The 19,653-nt window shown below is 40.8% G+C and overlaps 1 protein-coding gene and 1 long non-coding RNA gene across 9 annotated transcripts in view; both read right to left on the minus strand.

Annotated features, from left to right (window-relative positions):
* LOC117494872 (killer cell lectin-like receptor subfamily B member 1B allele B) overlaps positions 1-16,624 on the minus strand; it is an 88,452-nt gene extending 71,828 nt beyond the window's left edge. For 6 of the 8 annotated variants that reach the window (XM_034145876.1, XM_034145877.1, XM_034145871.1 and 3 more), the window contains exons 1-2: positions 16,432-16,624; positions 15,502-15,564 (exon numbers count right to left, since the gene is read on the minus strand). In XM_034145876.1, coding sequence (XP_034001767.1) covers positions 15,502-15,564; positions 16,432-16,504 — 136 coding nt within the window. In that variant the 5' untranslated portion in view covers positions 16,505-16,624. The remainder of the gene's footprint in view (positions 1-15,501; positions 15,565-16,431) is intronic. The other 2 variants (XM_034145872.1, XM_034145879.1) reach the window with 1 other exon arrangement.
* Positions 4,640-5,417, minus strand: LOC117494885. The gene is made up of 3 exons (XR_004557134.1): positions 5,384-5,417; positions 4,947-5,081; positions 4,640-4,680 (listed from the first exon to the last, which is right to left on the minus strand). It is a non-coding gene; the product is annotated as an uncharacterized LOC117494885 (long non-coding RNA).
* Positions 16,625-19,653: the final 3,029 nt, after the last annotated feature.

Here is a 19,653-nt window from a genome sequence, read left to right on the forward strand (position 1 = left end):
TATTGCAGTACAACACAAAAGTTCAATCTCAAAATAACCGTTCGCAAGAGATTTCCAAAAAACGAACCTCATAATTAGTCTGAATCATTCACAGTTTTTAACACGTTAATAACGTTGCAGATAAAACCCCCGTAAAAAGCAACAATAAGTAAGTAAGCTTAAAATAAGTACTTTTTTGTAACTTAAAACAAGTCAGCAATGATTTGAAGAAGAAGAAGATATACTTTTCTAAATCCCTCACAGGGACATTTCTTTCTTTATGACATTATAGACTTGTGCATACTTTGATTAGAAACTTATTTTTTGATATGTCAAAAATAAACGGGGGATAAGACGGTGCAGCTTCGTACGTGGGACCATCATTTTTTTATTAGACCAGAATGCCCCGTCTGCAAAACGTTGACATTTGTCACACTGCACACTCCCAACTTTGTACAGCTTTGTTAGAGTGGTAGTAGTGGTAGTGGTAGTCAAAGTCAAAGTCAAAGTCAAAGTCAGCTTTATTGTCAATAATTCTACATGTTGTACATCCAGAAAACTCGAAATACCGTTTCCCCCAGTTCTACAGTGTGACATGTATACATAAAACAAAAAACAAAAAGAGTCTAGATAAGCGTGGCATACATTAAACAAAATAAAGGGCCTAGATAACCGGGGTATACAGTTTAAAATGTTATTAATATATTTAAGTGTTCAAAGTACAGTTTCAGTGCAGTAGCAGCGGAGACGGGCAGAAAAGTGACTGGTGCTGGATGAGGGAGGTTGGTTGTGTGTGTGTGTGTGTATGTGTGTGTGTGTGTGTGGGGGGGGGGGGTTAGAGTCCAGGACCATTTGGGGCAGGGGAGAAAGGTGGGAGGCAGGGTGGAGAGTTCAGGGGAGAGATGTCTGAGAGGGGGAGAGGGGGAGAGAGGGAGGGAGGGAGGGGAGAGAGTTCAGCATCTTGACCGCCTGGTGGAGGAAGCTGTTGCCCAGCCTGGAGGTGCCCGAGCTGAGGCTGAGGAACCTTCTTCCTGAAGGCAGGAGGCTGAAGAGGCTGTTGGAGGGGTGGGTGGAGTCACCCGCAATGCTGAGTGCTTTGCGGGTGAGGCGGGTGTTGTATATGTCCTGTAGTGAGGGGAGTGAGGCACCGATGATCCTCTGGGCAGAGTTCACTATGCGCTGCAGGCTCTTGCGGTCGGCGGCGGTGCAGCTTCCGAACCACAGCGTGATACAGCTGCTGAGGATGCTCTCGGTAGCGCCTCTGTAAAAGGACAGCATGATGGGGGGTGATGCTTCGGCTCGCTTGAGCTTCCGGATGAAGTACAGGCGCTGCTGGGCTTTCCTCGCTAGTGCGGTGGTGTTGTTTTTCCAGGTGAGCTCATCAGTGATGGTCACCCCAAGGAATTTGGTGCTGGTCACCTGCTTCACAGCAGCGCCGTTGATGGTCAGGGGGAGAGGGGGTCGACGGTGGGTTCTCCTGAAGTCAACAACTATCTCCTTTGTTTTCTCCAGGTTGAGGAAGAGGTTGTTGTTTTGGCACCACAGGGCCAGCTGGTTCACTTCCTTCCTGTAGTTAGTCTCATCGTTGTTGCTGATGAGACCCACCACAGTAGTGTCGTCTGCAAACTTCACGATGTGGTTGGTGCTGAAGATGGGTTTGCAGTCGTGGGTCAGCAGAGTGAAGAGAAGGGGGCTGAGCACACATCCTTGGGGGGCCCCCGTACTCAGTATGAGGGTGTTTGAGGTGTTATTGTTGACCCGTACAGCTTGTGGTCTCTCTGTGAGGGAGTCCAGCAACCAGTTACAGAGAGAGGGGCTGAGGCCCAGGTCTGTAAGTTTTTGTACAAGCTGCTGGGGGATGATGGTGTTGAATGCTGAGCTGAAGTCTATAAATAGCATTCTGACATATGGGTCCTTAGTCTTAGTCTAATGGCGCATTTCCACTACACGGCCTCGCTCGGCCCCGCTCGGCCTCCTTTGGCCGCGCCCGGCCTCGTTAGGACCAGCTCACTTTGTGGCGCGTTTCCATTACAGTTTAGGAACCGGGTCAGTATCTATAGTAACGCAGTGTAGGCGGAGCGACGCTGCTTAAAACTGCCGTGACGTCATCTTCAATGCGACAAAGCGACACAACACACAACAATGGAGGATGTTGAAAAGATCGTTTGCTTGTTGCTTGCTGTGTGGTTCTTTATCACAAGAAATAGGCAAGAGATGATTCGAAAGAGGCGACTTGTAGCAAGACGAGGTATAGAGGCAGCTGACGCGAGAGTTCTGGCAGCCCGCAGAGACTACTGGAGGACTCTAACTACTACTACTAGTGCTACTAATACTTCTTCGAGACTACAATGCTACTTGGTAAGCTAACGTTCGCTAACTAGCAATGTGTTTAGGCTCACGCTCCCCATACGACCAAATAATTTCAAGTATTTAATTAATTGTAGCTACCACTTTTACGTATTAAAATATGTATGCTTTTGTTTGTGTATTTCAGAAGTTACTTCGCCGCCCTAGACCATGTGTTTGGATGCTCGACCGAGCTACCGAGTGGTGGAATGTGATTGTTCCATCTTTCACACACACTCAGTGGGTGGAGAACTTCAGGATGTCTGAAGAAACCTACGTCTACCTGTGCAACAAACTGCGGCCAGCGATGGAGAAACAGGACACACCATTCTGCGTGTGTATACCTTTTAAGAAGAGAGTGGCCATCGCACTGTGGAAGCTTGCTACCGGCTGTGAGTACAGAAGCATAGGACATATTTTCGGAGTGAGCAAGACAACTGTGTGCCGGTGTGTGCAAGACTTCTGTGCTGCTGCAGAGACGTTGTTAGTACCGGAACTAATTCGTTCACCAGACCGGGAGAAATTTGCAGAAATGGCTGCCTACACTGAGCAGAGGTGGGGGCTCCCTCAGTGTGTAGGTGCTATTGATGGGTCACACATACCCATCTTGGCACCACAGGAATACCACTGTGACTATTTCAACCGTAAAGGCTGGCACTCCATCATCCTTCAAGGAGTTGTTGATGGTAAGGGACATTTCTGGAATGTGTTTGCAGGAATGCCTGGGAGCTTGCATGACGCTCGGGTTTTGAGACTGTCCACATTGTGGGAGTTGGCCAGTCGTGGCAACTACTTTCCAGCTTGCACCAGGAACATTGGTGGGGTGAATGCTGGCTATTACATCCTGGGAGACAATGCCTATCCCTTGCAAAACTGGCTCATAAAACCCTTCGCTGACACTGGACGGCTAACAGAAGAACATGTGACATACAACAAGAAGATTTGCAGAGTACGGGTAGTGGTTGAAAACGCTTTTGGTAGACTGAAGGGAAGGTGGCGTTGCCTCATGAAAAGAAATGACTGTGATGTGAAACTTGTTAAATCAATGGTGCTGACATGCTGTGCTCTGCATAACCTCTGCGAGAGTCATGGAGAGACCTATGATGATGGGTGGGATGCACCAGCAGCAGCAGAGCCAGGGGTAGCAGTGGCACAAGGTGCAGAGGAGGAGGGCAGGGACATACGAGAGGGTCTGATGCGCTACCTGAATCCATAAATAGTCATTGTATGGTATTCAACATAAATAAAAAAAGAATGTTTCACATACATGTGTTTGTCAAATTATTTAAACCCAAGAAATGTTATCATAATTGACTATTTAGTAAATATTTGAATTTCAAGCACCAGTATTTACTGCCCCATAAAAATAATAATATAAGCAAATATCAAAGCAAACTATAAACATAAATACAACAGTGTAAAACACAGCAGAACTATATTCAGCTTCAAGGTTTTGTATTTTGTCATACGAACATAGCTACAGTGTAGTTATAGTTTATTTTGTTCTCTTCTCTTTTAAATATATAAGCAATGTGTTTGAGTCTAGCACAACGAGGGTATTACAATTGAGTAATTTTTACTACATGTATTAATCATGTATTCTTAATACCATTACAAAATATGTAATGTTATGTTTTAGAGGACCTCAAGCGAGCAAACTCAATTCCAAACAGTATGCAGAGTTGTCCTGCTAAAGACTTAAAATGTTTTATTTAACCAAGTATTTATTCTCTTATTTGCTTTAATTGCAACAGATGATAAAGGTTTCACTGTGCAGTGCTTTGTGGGCGATGATGGTGTTTATGATATTTCTGACTGAAGAGGGACGCCTAGATGATGCCATCTTTCTGTGTAATCGCTGTTGGGTGCAATTATTTATCAACAAGCAATAAGATAAGTCAAAGAAGTACTTTATTGAACACAAAGTGTTTTCTTGCAGCAGCATAAAAAAGGCATGGCATTATACAATACAAAAAAAATAACAATGATTGTATTGTATTGAAGATAAAAAATATACAAGAAAGTACAGCCAGAGGTTATTGGTTCACAGAGGCGGAGGAGACGGGGCACGTTGGCTGCCCGTTCCCACTAGCACCTGGCAAATAGTGCGCATGAAGGATGCATTAAAGCTCTCTGCGTGAGCCATCTCCTCCCTTCTCAAGGTGGCTTCCAACACCCTCGCCTCCCTCGCCTCCACCATGGTCTGGTTCATGTACTGAGCCTGCAGGGCCCGGTCTTCCCTCTGCTCGGCATGGATCTTCTCCTGCTGGGCCAGGTTCTGCTCCTGGTGTTCCTTCTGCTGGGCCAGTTGCAGTTCCAGCAGGGCCAGTTCCTCTCCTCCTCGTCTCCTCTTGCCTGGGTGACAAGATAATAATATAAATAATTAGCAATAACAATGAAAAAACACAGGTACAGGTCACACAAGGATATAAGAATAAAATGTATAAACAGAACAGTAAGGATGAATTAAAGAAAGTTCTGGCCCTATATACTAGCTGCTTACTAGCTAGTTACTTTACTTGTAACAGAGCATTCGCACACAGTGGTACAGCTTATTTTACTACTGACGATGGATGGTCTACATTTTTTTTTAAAAGTCACAATTCCAGCCTATTTCTTACCTAGAACCACACGCGGTGTCGAGCTGGCACTCGGCGTTGGTGTCTGTGCTCGAGCTGGAGTTTGTGCTGTAGATATGGATGATATCGATGCACCGGACGGTGTTGGTTCATCCTCGTTATTCAAAACGTAATCATCTAGAACAGAAACATGACTTGTTAATTCCACAAACTACTGCAGCACAATACTATAAATAGCAACAACAACTATAGAAAAGACAAACTGAACGTAAACAATGGCACATGTGGTGTTAGCAAACACTAGCTCTAGCTAATGCTATCTGCCTTAGCTAGCTAGCTAGCCTTTGGGGCTCCATAAAAGCATGGGTTGTCGAACATAAATGTAAGGATAAAATAGACTTATTTGTTAGAAGTGAGCTTTAGAACAGATAGGGACACAAAGGTTCCAAGAAAATAACAGAGCGTTAGCAAAAACTTACCATTCATAGACTCCAGTAACGCTGTTGCTGAGTCCAGGCCTCCCTCCCTCCCTCCGCTAGCCGGTCTATGGCCGTAAATGCTGTTCATGAGGTCGAACCACTTCCAGTTTTTCCTACCGGCACCACTGGTGTTGTTATTGTCCTTCACCAAGCGATATTCACCCTTAAGCTTTTTAAGTTTTTCCCTACACTGCACGACAGTCCTGGAGTACCCGCTTGTGGCCATTAGTGTAGACACCTCCTGAAAGACTTTAATATTTCGAGTCATCCCGTCGAGCTCCCGCTGGATCTTTTCATCAGAAATGTAATGGAGGAACGTCGTGACTTCCTCGACCGACCATGGTGTGCTTTTCTTTGCCATTGTTAATCCTCTGTTGACAAAAATCGCTATATATATCCGACGCTAGGGATTATCTCGCGCGCGATTGTGACGATTCTCTCCGACCAATCAGCAGCCGAGAGCGTTGACGTCACAAACTCAGCCCGGTTGTCGATGGCCCTGGCCCCACGATTTTATGAGGCCAGAAAAACTGTGAATTAGGACCCGCCGGCCGGTACTAGGCCAAGTGGAAACGCAACCACAAACGGGCCGTTGACGTCACAGCCCTCTTAAACCGGGCTGCGGGCTGTAGTGGAAACGCGCCATTAGTGTTAGTGTCCAGGTGTGTGAGGGCTGGGTGGAGGGCGGAGGAGATTGCATCCTCTGTGGACCGTTTAGCTCGGTAGGCAAACTTAAATGGGTCCAGCGATGGGGGGAGGGTGGATTTGATCTGCTTCATGACCAGCCTTTCGAAGCACTTCATGATGGTGGAAGTTAGCGCGACGGGGCGGTAGTCTTTGAAGCCGGAAGGAGATGACTTATTTGGCACTGGAATGATGGTGGTTTCCTTGAAGCACGAGGGAACAACAGCCTGGCTCAGGGAGATGTTAAAAATGTCTGTGAGGACATCTGTGAGCTCTTCCGCGCAGTCCTTCAACACACGACCAGGAATGTTGTCAGGTCCTGCAGCCTTGCGGGGGTTAATCCTCAACAGTGTGCTCCTCACACTGGCTGGTGAAAGACGCAAAGCCTGGTCGTCGGTGGGGGGGGTGGTTTTCTGCGCAGGTTTGTTGTTCTGTGCTTCAAAGCGTGCAAAGAAACCGTTGAGGTTGTTCAGCAGGGAGGTATTACTGTCACAGGTCTGTGGCGGTAGTTTGTAGTCCGTTAGGGTCCTTATGCCCTGCCACAGGCTCTGTGAGTCCCTGCTATCCTTGAAATGTCCTGTAATTTTTCGGGTGAATTTTTGTATTGCTTTCCTGATGCCACGGGTCAGGTCAGCCCTGGCTGCTTTCAGCCCAGCTGGATCTCCAGCTCTGAAGGCGGTGTTGCGGGCCTTCAGCAGCGTGAGGACCCTCTCAGCCATGGCTTCTGGTTGGCCCGGGTGGTGATGGCTCTGTTTTGTGTCACATCGTCAATGCATTTGGTGATGTAGCCCGTGACTTTCTCTGTATTCTTGTATGTTGGTGTGATGGTTGTATGTGGCTGCCTGCTTGAACATGTCTCAGTCTGTAGTGTCAAAGCAGTCTCTGATACCCCATTCACCCCTTATGAAACAAAAATATATTGTAATATATTGGTAAATATAATACAATATATTGGATCATACATTTCCATATATGGGAAAGTAGTCCTTATATTTTTAAATATATTGCAATATATGCATGGACCATGTATGGCTATATATTGATACATATAAAAAAAAAATATTGCAATGAAAACAAAAACTGCACTATACATTTATATGTAATAGTTTTATTGAAACACTCATTTATCTTTCATGAGTTTACATAAAATTGAACAGATATTCATAAACAGTTATCTCACTTCGTTTTGTATAGTTACCCACTTTATATATGAACATATGTTTGATGGTAGCCTACATATAAAAAAAGTACAAATTGTCCATTGAATGATGGAAAATAATATACAGTTTATAAATATATATAGACACACACATATATGCACGCATATATATATGCATATATGCACGCATATATATATTCATATATATATATATATATATATATAAATATATATATATGCATATATGCACGCATATATATATGAATATATGCACGCATATATATCTATGCATATATTACAGCCGACCGGCTATTTGGAGTGGAACGCACCCACGGCAGACAGCCCAAACAGTATTCGAATGCGCCACTTCCGGCTGATTTCGGGGAGCCCCCCCCCCCTCTCCAGCAATAGATTGATCTGATTGGCAGATTCAAATCTGCGTTGCTGCCTCTGTCTGTTGATTCTGTCGCTGAGTGTCAAAGAGAAAGCATTCATCAGGTGCTTCGAAACGGAAAATTAAAAAGAAACGAGAGGAAAATACAGCACAAGAGTCAGGTATGTGTGTGAGCATTTAAAACTATTTTAAATTGAAATAATTCTGCATGTACACTATAAGTAGTCTAGTTGCTTAATCCGTATGTCCCGTCTCTCGGCACTACAACAGCTACATTAGCTAACGTTAGTTAAATTAGCTATGTTAGTTCCCTCGTGTATGAGTGTATAACCGGTCCGCAGCTTTGTGAACATTCAATTTCGAAGATTTTCGATGTTACAGTCAACTGAAGTCGACCCAAAACAGCCAAAAATAGCGGACCTTTAGATCGCTAACATTTTAGCATAAGTCAATGGAGTTTAACATAGCGAAAACTAGCCCCACGGCTAACGGACATTTTCTGACTGGTGACGATGATGAGCTAGTTAAGTAATGTAACCACAGTTAGTCTATGTCTTGTAAATTCCCCTTGTTCTCCTTGATCTGCATTATATCGTTCGTGTTTTAGTCAGGCACATTTAGGGACAGCTAAAGTAGTTCAGCTACGGGTCTTCGAGCTGGTTACACATGTGCGTTCAGGACATTATTGCGCATCGTCACATGCATAATTACCATCGTCACAGAGAGAATGCGTTCGTGAAGAATGTGAGCATATATGCAGATCTTTAGTGTTGGTAATGTTATAAGATTGTATGCATAGTGTCCTGCTCAGTCAGTGTGTTAATGAGTCTTGATGTCCCGTTTTTAGTTTCTATGTTGTTCAGGAATTGAGCTAATGCTAGCTAGTTAGCTAAGTTAAGCTATGATAGTGTGTGGATGAGATGCTAACTTAGCTTTTATTAGCCGTGTGTTTGCAACGTGTCTAATGTGTTTTAGCAACAATTAGTATTGCTGTTGCTTATTATTAATAACCATCGTCTGGTTAGTTATTGTAATTTGAACCTTATTTCTATTTCTGTGTATTTTGCAGAAACCATTCATTCATTCTCTACTCTACGTTAGGCTATGTGTTGTGGACTAATGCATTCAAGTTAGTTCACATTTTAGTTGTTATTGCCCCTGCTGACAATTGTGTGGATAATATGTAGCCTACAGTCAATGGCATTTCACATTTTGCTCTCCAGTGTATGTTATTTTAATGTTGACCCATAATACTATATATCTATATATTTTACAGGAGCATTGTTGAAATTCATAGGTCGAACTAAGCCTGCAGAACCACAAGTCAAGAGGACAGAGGAGCCAGATAGCAGTGGTGACTGAGACAGAATAAATAAGGAGAGAGGGCCCATGCAGAGGCAGACATCAGTAGTGAGGAATCAGACCCAAAAGATACGAGGACAGAGGAGCCAGATCGCAGTGGTAAGGAACGCACTGTCATTTAATTTCACTGTCATTTTACTTTTCACATATCACTTTATTCACTATTCAGCTTAGTTATCCTTGCCATGAAGGATTGAATGGATGAATGTTCTATATTATTTTAATGACAGATTGAACCACAGCAATATTGTTTTAGAGATTTTATATGTTTAACTGCTATGCCTGTCATCTCTGCTCTGTGTCATTGTGTTGTCTCCTGGGTTCTGTAGTGCCCGGAGTCTGTCTTTTTATTTTTTTTCCTCCCAAACCCCATCCCCTCAGGACGCCTTTTGCCTCCTGTCAGGTCATCATTGTAATAAGAATTTGTTCTTAATTGATTTTCCTGGCTAAATAAAGGTTCTACTACTATTTATTCAGTTATTTTATTACTGGTACTGCTAATTGCATTATGCGTATTGTTGTATATTGTATATACGTATGTATTTACTACTACTACTTACAAAATCGAGGGTTGTAGCTTTGTGTCAGTACATATTTCAGGGTTTTTCTATGCCTTTGTTCATCTAAATTCTAATACTCATAGGCGACTACCACTCCTGCCGATGCCGAGGCCCAGTTCTCCCTTCCCACCACCCCAGGCTCATTGTGCTAGGTAAAACTCTCATTCAATAAAAGTAGTCTTTTAAAGGTGGGGTAGGTAATTTTGGAGAAACCAGCTCGAGATCGCTAGAATTTGAAAATACACAGCCGGAAAAAATGTGCCACTTCCTTACAGAGCCCCTCCTCCAACACACACGAACGCGCACATGACCAATGAGGGCACGAGATAAGTTTGTGCACAGATGGAAGGCTGACAGGCAGGTAGGCCATCCAGTCATTTCAGCCGGGCCGGCTAAAATGATTGGTTGTGCTTTTTACAGTACCACGGCTTCCACAGATGATATTTTTTTATGGATTTTTTGTCAAAGCACTTAAGATATTCATTGCTATCGGGATGTTAAGAGTATTCCATGGAATATAACAAAAAGTGTATCTCGAGCCGGTTTCTCAAACTTACCTACCCCACCTTTAAAGATGAATGCAATTACATTTTTTTAAGTTTTAAACAGAACTGTCACAGATGCAGATGCTTGGTCCAAATTCCATAAAATATACCAACCAGTAGCGCCACACTCAGACGAAAATGTACAAAGCCTATTCTTCCACTATTTGTATTCCCACATTATTCACCAAGCCAGCCCATGCTTTAATATAGATATTATGGATATTGTTATAATTCCTGCTGTCTTTTGTGAACTTCTAATTATTTGTAATTGTTCTGTTCCACAGATGCTGTAGTAAACCACCATCCAGGGACCAAGACATCAGATATAAGAACATCCATTAACACAAGAATTTGTGAGTTAAGGCACGAAAAAAACAAGATTGACGATCAAATAGGGTATAAGACTGTTTTTTTTGCCCTGTTCCGGACCTTGTTTTAATGAGTGATCAGCTCATGTTTAAAGTTGTCACCAGGTGAAACAAAAAACAAGATTGTTAAATAGGATAACAGACTGCTCTTTTTGGCCCTGTATGAAATAACAATGCATCATTTATTAACTATACCTATACAAAATGTAATACATTTTCCCTTCATTATGTAATAACACCTCCTTTTGTAATAATTTGCCCATTATGTAGTAAACAAGTTCAATGCAAATATGTAATACATGTCGCCACATTTTGAAATATATTATTACATATTGCTGTGGTTATTACAAAATGAGTTGCAAACAATAACATTACAACTGTTTATTTATTTATTCAACCATGAATCATCCTTAATCATAATTTAAAAATATTTCAGTAGAATATCTTTCATTGGCCAAAACTAGATCAAGTGTTACCATATTCATTAGCCAACATGTATATCAACATCAATTTTGGGATATATTTACAGTTTGGTTATGGTTACATAATGAATATTACAGTTTTTTAAAAGGGCAACTCACGCATTTTGTAATAACCATTGCAAAATGTAATAATTTATTACAAAATGCAGGGACATTTATTTTATATTGCGTTCAGGCTGTTACAGAATGCAGCAGATTATTACAAAATGTGGGTTTTATTACATAATTACATGAAAATGTTCTTGAGTCATTACATAATGTGTTGTTTATAGGCCTTTTCTTTTATTCTTTCCTTGTCCTTCTTTTAATGAGTATTTTGATAACTGTTACACATTGATAGAAAAAAACAGATTAAGCTTCTCATTATTCAGACTCAGCTCTCAGCGCTTAAGCTTCTTTTAAATGTTGATAAAACCAAGGTAATGCTCTTTTCAAAAACTAAAAAGACACCAGAGCCTGTTTTAGATATTGTAACTATGCAAGGGATAAAACTTGAAGTGGTTACCTGTTACAAATACCTTGGTATCTGGCTTGATGATTGTCTCACTTTTAAACTTCATGTCAATAACCTGCTTAAAAAACTGAGGGTTAGGCTAGGTTTCTTCTACAGGAACAAGTCCTGTTTCTCACTTGAGGCCAGAAAAAGGCTAGTCACTGGGACCTTTTTACCTGTACTGGACTATGGTGATCTGATCTATATGAATGCACCTGCCCATTACCTGATCAAGTTAGATGCCGCCTATCACAGTGCACTGAGATTTGTGACAAACTGTAAAGTATTAACCCATCACTGTACCCTGTATGCAAGGGCAGGTTTGCCTTCACTAACTGTACGGAAGCTCAGTCACTGGTACATTTTTATATACAAAGCCATGTTAGGGAAACTTCCATCCTACATCTGCTCCCTGATCTCACGGCGAATTGTAAGTGGCTACTGCCTGAGATCGAATGCTGTGGTTTTATTAAATGTGCCAACTGCTTGGACTGTCTTAGGGAAAATAGCTTTTAGATGCGCAGCTCCGCTAACTTGGAACAGTCTGCAAAAGGAATGGAAGCTGAGCAATTTGGTTCCACTAAATGTTTTTAAAGCAAGGATAGATGCTATCCAATCGGAAACTGTTGGAACCTGTAAATGTTACTAGCTATGTAAACTGTAGTCACTGTAAATATGCTGTATGATGTCCTTTTTTGTTTTTCTGTTATGTTTATATGTCTTCATGTGGAACCTACTTGCAGTAGGTCACCCTTGAAAAAGAGATCAATGATCTCAATGGGATTCACCTGCATAAATAAAGGTTTGAAATGAAATGAAAGATTTTTTTTATCAGAACATGCATTTCTCCTCATTGTGAACATATATTGCACTCATGTTCAGAATATATGGTACGTACATGGTCTTTTATAAATCTGAATATATATATAGTGCATACATGTCCCCATATAATTGTGAATATATAGCGCATACATGTCCCCATATAATTGTGAATATATATAGTACATGTCCCCATATAATTGTGAATATATTCTACATACATGTCCCCATATAAATCTGAATATATAGCGCATACATGTCCCCATATATTTGTGAATATATATAGTACATGTCCCCATATAATTGTGAATATATTCTACATACATGTCCCCATATAAATCTGAATATATAGTACATACATGTCCCCATATATTTGTGAATATATATAGTACATGTCCCCATATAAATGTTAATATATAGTAAATGTATGTTCACATATATACACAACCAATATATTATATATATTTACATATATTACTCAATATATGGAAAGCGGCAATTACTGATGTATTATCACATATATTACAATATATTATCACAATATATTATTCAATATATATATATATTGTAATATATTAACACAATATATTATTCTATATATCTTCAATATATTTTGTAGATATGAATAAATATGTTTTTCATGTTGATTATTAATCAGTATCACTTGGGGTAGCCAACAGCAAGATTTCCTTTATTAAATCTTTTCAATTAACCAGTAAATCAGAAAACAAAATAATGCAATATATTGACAGTTAATATATGGGGAAATATATTTTCTTTGCGTAAGGGACACCAACGGTGTTTCAGGGCCGGTTCGGAGCTGGAGCTTGAAAAGCACCGGGTTTTCCTGTTCACACCGCAGCGGAGCAGCCTCTAAGCTCCGGAATCTGGTTCGTTTCGAGCACCAAAAAGTTGTCCGTCTAGAAGCAAGAACCGCATACTAGTGATGGGAATTCCGGCTCTTCTTGGTGAGCTGGATCATTTGGCTCGGCTCACCAAGAAGAGCCGGCTCTTTCGGCTCCCAAACGGCTCTTCAGTTTACCACATATTATACCTTTTATAATTCAATCAAATGTAGCCCTGTTTTGACTAATGATTTATATGTGTACACATATCACTTAAATTATTCAATACATCCTTTGTACTGAAGTATTCAAAAGTAAAAATTACATGTTTAATATCAATTATTTGCTGTGGCCAATTGTTTTCATTGCATTTACAGACCCTTGTATCTCTCTGATACCACCCAATGAATGCACTGACTTGCTTGTAGAACCACGCTACACAAAGCAGATAGCAACACCTATAAAAACTTAAGCATAGACATTTAAAAAAAGGGCTACTGTATCGACATTTTAAAATTATATTTAAAGAAAAGGCCCTGACAAAACAGCAGGGCTCTATTTCAGTATTAACTATAGAAAAAAAGACAGCAACAGCTGACATCAAATCTTTGCTGAGCCCAAGGATAATCATAAATAAATAACATAGTGAAAATAAATATATTGCAATGCTCAGTACAGCAGCATCCAACCGTCTCTAATCATAAAAAAACATAATACAAATAAATGTATTGCAATGCTCAAAACAGCAGCATCCAACAGTCTCTAATCCTTGGATATTACATGTCACTGCATGCATGCACGCACGGAGCAGCTGTAGCGCGGAGATCATCATATCATTCTGTCTTGTATTACTTAACAAAAATAAAAAAAACGGCTCGTTCGCGGGCGCGAGCCGGCTCCCGTCGTTCACTTAAAAGAGCCGGCTCTTTGAGCCGGCTCGTTCGCGACCGACACATCACTACCGCATACATCACGCTTACGTCGGAGGGGGGCGAGATTAACCTGAGCTAACAGTTAAGGCGAGTACGGCAAATAAAAGTTGTAACAAGCAGTAGTGCTGAGCAAAGTGACTAGAACGCAACCACACACTTGTAAAAAAAAAACACGCTTTAAAAAGTCAGGCAACACTAACCAGGCTTCGTGTGATTCTGTTTATTTGTACCTTACTTTGACCATCCGTTCGCTGTTATTGATCATTGTGGAGAGCAGGCAGACGTTTTGTTTGTTATTATAGCAGCTATCGGATGGAATCAATACATGGGCTGCACAGGTTGTCATGTCCGACTATCACAAGTAGAATCATAATGAAAAATACGCCGGTAAAATGTGCCTGTAGAAAACGGCTTAGCAAGTAGTCAGTTTAGCTTCGGTTGCTATGCTAACATCACCCATGTTATACCAGAGAAACTTTCATAACAGCGTTGTGATGCCAAACAGCGTCAATTCAGACTGACACACATTCACTTAAGGGGAACTGGGGATATGTATCAGCTCAGCTGCTTGTGTGACAGTCAGACAGTGAATACTTTAGAGCCGTGTGAGCTAACCCGGAGCTAACGGGAGAATACACTCCCGTGGAAGAGCAGCCAGCACTGCAGCGGTCGGTAAATGCCGCTGAAACACATTAATAAACAATGAACCACGGCACTCTGGAGAAAAGTATAAGGTTGGAGAAGTCGTTATTTAATTTAATCTGGCTTCGTATGATTAAAAGCAACACGATCATCGACCCGACGCAGTCCCCGGCCCGTTGTTGTTGTGAGCTCCGTTGGGGAGAAAATCAGCAACGTAAACTGTGACGTCATGACGCAGCAGCGGCAGCACCAGTCGGGCTCTGAGCGGTGTGAACAGAGCGGGAGCGGAACCGAAGAACCGGTTCTGAACCAGAAAAGCTCTAGCACGGAGCTAGAATGGGAAAAGCCTTGGTGTGAAAGGGGTATGAAAGAGTGCAGCTGTGCTGTCGTCTGACCACACCCGAACCTGTTTTGAAACCGGTTTGGTGGCTTTTACCCTGGGTCTGTAGGCCGGTTCCAGCAGAACAGTGAGGTGGTCAGAGAGGCCGATGTGGGGGAGGGGGGATGCCTTGTATGCTCCTTTGATGTTGGTATGGACCAGGTCTAATGTGTTTTTTCCCCTGGTTGGAAAATCAACATGCTGATATATTTTAGGCAGCACAGTTTTTAAGTTAGCGTGGTTGAAGTCTCCAGCTACGATGAGAAGGCCATCTGGGTGTGATGTCTGTTGCTCACTGATGGCTCTGTACAGTACACTGAGTGCCTCCTCTCTATCCTCGCTGCTGGGGCCAGGCGGGAGATAAACAGCCACAACAAAAATCGCTGTAAACTCACTCAGCAGGTAGCACTCCCAGTTGCAGTAACACCTGAATGCTTTTTTTAATACAACTTACCCTCGTTCTTTGTTTCGTTCTGCACCTTCACCTCAACGTACACAGTTTCCTCAGCTCTCTTTGCTGAAAGGTCAAAGGAAATGCACAGGGTTATTAAGTGAATAAATGAGAAGGACTTCAAAAGGCTGCTTTCATTGTTTGATAAAGCAGAAAAATTGCCTTACGATGATTGATTTATTGCAAAAAGGGAGTTTTTTCCTCAAAGTGCATTAAAATGGGCAGCTTCAAAATGATGAGATTGTCTTTCAGGTATTGTATCATGCCATTAAAAAATGGAAACGACATGATATGCGAAACTCTCAACAGATAACTAGCTCACTTCGCAATTTCCTCACTGGTTTAGATGTGTTCGTGATGATATACCTCCAGTGTGAGTCGCTAAATTAAAATTAAAATACCCAACAAATGACCATCAGTTTGAATCTTTTTAAGAGTTAAAGAAATATTAATTGAAGTTAAACTGAAATAGGATGAGGTGTTCAAAGGTTTCAAACTACTCTAGATTTAAAAGTGTTTTTTCAACGTAGTATACATGAATAAAGAAGGCTTATTTCTACCAAAAATGTGCATTGATGAATCAAGAAAACTCATATTATTAAAACCTGGATGTAAAATAGCAATGATGAGTTTTATTGGTTCATTTGTAGTGAAAAGTTTACACTCAACATTGTGATTTTGAAAAACATGAATTAAAATGTGCTGGGTTAGTTAAAAATCTGTTCTTCACCCACACTAAACAAATAAAAAAACTGGTAAAAAGGTAAATTATTTACAGATTTTTCATGTTTCTGGTTTCACATTTCAATTACACAACATTAAAAACTTTGGATTGAAGTACTCAACATTGCATTGATCACCTTAACAAAGAGGCTCTGATTCAAAATGATCAGCAGGAAGTTAAAGTTGTTAATGTTAAATAACTAAACTTACCCGCAGGTGGAGGATTGTTGCCGGCTTTGAACACGCCAGAAGCGTAGTGCACCTCCTCCTCTCCCTCCGCCATCACTACAGCCGCTCTGTTGAGCCCTCTCTGACTCGTAGACGGAGAAGTGTTGCTCTAATTAAACCTCTGGACATCGCAATAGGAGAACTGGTTGTTCCCTCTCTTCTGTTGAAGTCTATCTCTCAGCCTTCAAATTAACCACTTCTGCTTTTGGTCGAGAAGTTCATTTGCATCCCTTCACGTGACTGAACATGGACCTTAGAAATAAATAGTGTGTTCTTGTTTTCTATGGAAATGTACACACACACACACACACACACACACACACACACACACACACACACACACACACACACACACACACACACACACACACACACACACGCACACACACCCATATTGTGAGGAGAGTCATGGAGAACAATAGTCAGACTGACACTGAGAAGGTATGTCATCAGGGCCCATTAATGGCGCATTTCCACTGCAGCGCGTAGCACGGTTTAGGCGTGCCGTGCAAAACCCGACACGTTTTTTATTGCGTTTCCACTAGGGGTAGGGACAGTTTTTCTGGCTCTCCAAAATCCAGGTTCTTTCCGGGTCAACAACCGGGCTGAATATGCTAAACTAGTGAGAGAATCGCTGGCAAGGAGGCTACAACTACAACAAAATGAACATATTTACCGTGATTTAATTGTAATACACGTTTCAAAATGATGCCGAAGTAACAACATACTGATACCAGTTAGTAAAAACCATGAATTAATGCTTTGACAAGTCTGCAGACAAGACGGCAGGCATGCGTGTTTTCTGAATGGAGATCGGCTAAGCTAACGCAGTATATGCTCCGACCGTCCACACTCACAACAACGGCCTATACAGACATAAATAAACCAGCGACTGTATTCGCCATGACACAGGCAGTCTGTGGTTTGTACTTGTTTAACTTTTGTCTAGTTTCTGAACATATATGAGGAGCTGTGAGCTCTGAGTGCTAACAGCTAACGGCTGATGTTGGTTTTGTGTTTCGCATTGAAGATGACGTCACGGCTCCGCCTACACTGCGTTACTATAGTTACTGCCCCAGTTACTAAACTGTAATGGAAACGCAGCATAAAGTGAGCCTGGCCTACCAAGGCCAGGCTCACTATACCACTATATATATATATATACTATATCACTATACCGTACTAAGCCGTGCGAGGCCCTGCAGTGGAAATGCGCCATAAGAGCCCTGAACTCTTCCTCACTTATTACTAATCACAACACGTCACCTCTGCAGGACTTCAGATCAGATTAGATTATCTTCATGTGAACAGTAGGGAGGGATTACAAATAAAATGTAATGAGTAGAAGCTGACACGCTCTGGAAACAGAGGCAGAAAAATAACCCCCAGCTGATCATGCCTAACAGAAACACTTAAATGTAAGACACAGCCAAAGGTTTTTCTTCCATGATGTCCATGTTGACTATCTGTTGGTCTTCTGTGTTATTAAAAGCATGTATTGTGTGAAAACAATGATGCCGTTCATCTTTGTATCTAGCTTTGCAAGCATGCAAATTAATATCCAGTGTCAACAACATGCTGATGATGAGTGTATGTCCAATGACAAAGAAAGCCTCAATGTTCCTGCAGACCAGTTAAACAAGTTATTGCTTTACAGGAGTAGAAACAGCATTAAAAACAATAACATAATCAGAGCTTTGGGGAATGTTGATCTGTCAGACTTGGGTACAGCATTTGTGTTAAAAAATATAAATGTTCAAATATGAAACATACAGGTCAATATCACCTTGCAGCTGAACTGCCAATACCCCAAAACATATTATGGTAACACTTTATATTAAGGTTCACAAATTAACCATCAACTAGTTGTTAATTAACATGCATATTAGCAGTATGTTGGCTCTTTATTAGTCATTATAAAACACTTATTAATGCCTTATTCTCCATGACCATATTCTACAAGTAATAAGCCATTAGTTGAGAGTTTTTCCTCAATAATCAATAATGAGTGCTTATTTATTGCAAGTAAGGAAGTTGTTGGACATGAGTTTTGGTCCTAATATGCTCTGCTCAATATGGGCCTAATAAGGCAGCAGTACCACAAGAATAGTAATTCTCCCATAATAACACTTAACAAATAAGTGTCCCTCTGAAACTCTGCAGGTGCTGATGTTGACAGAGTGACTGAATATTGAGGCCTTATCTCCTGCTATCTTATTTTCATCCACATGTTTGCACCATAAATAAGATTGTTTCTCCAGACTTGATTAAAGCACTGATGTTCTCAAGAAAAAGACAAAACCACAATGTGTGGCAGCACATTTATTCACTGGTGACAACAGAGTAAAACAAGACATTGCTCATAGACAAAAATACAGATAGATACAAATCATCCATAAAGTGTGCATCATCAGAATAGTATCAGGGACAGTTTCATCCCACTGGCCTTAAGACTATTAAACACCTGAGCTTGCACTATTTGTATTTGTATTGTTGTTTTTTATATGTATTTCTTATGTCTTGTTAATTGCACTGTTAAGGAACCTGCGATCACATTTTTTTATACATTACATAATTACACCGTAGTTTCTAAATGTCATGACAATAAACCTTTGAATCTTGAAAATAGTTATTAAACAGACTCTGGAACATTGTATTGAGAACAAGTGATGCAGCGCCCTCTGTTGGCCGGTAGAAGCAATCAAATAAAATGGTCCATAATCTTTTCAATAATCTGCAGAGTTTAAGCATTGCATCTCTAACACAATAGAATAACATTATTCACACAAAACTGTATAACTATTTTAACCATCCATATCTAATAAAAACACCATAAACATTTTAAAGAAAGAAATATTTGCATTCATTTTTGCCAGCCTATAGAAATTAAATCAAACTAAAAGTACATCGATTTTAAAATAATCCACATTATGAGTTAACTTTTGTGTTTTATTGTTTGTATCGAGTTTGTGAAACGTTTCTGGAATTACTGTTTTTTATCCTTTTTTTTTTCTTTTTTTGTTTTCTTTTTTTGTTTGGAAATAGTTTTTATTCACAAGTAATTCATCTATTTCTCAAAGAGTTTCCAGTAACCTTCTTAGTATGACTGCTTTGTTTAAACAGACAGAGATAGAGCCTTCTGCTGACAGATCCATGGTTGTTTCTCACCACAGCTCACTGATACCCAGTTGTTTTCGCTAAGGA

This window comes from Trematomus bernacchii, unplaced genomic scaffold (assembly GCF_902827165.1).
Source record: "Trematomus bernacchii unplaced genomic scaffold, fTreBer1.1, whole genome shotgun sequence".
NCBI classification, from domain to species: Eukaryota; Metazoa; Chordata; class Actinopteri; order Perciformes; family Nototheniidae; genus Trematomus; species Trematomus bernacchii.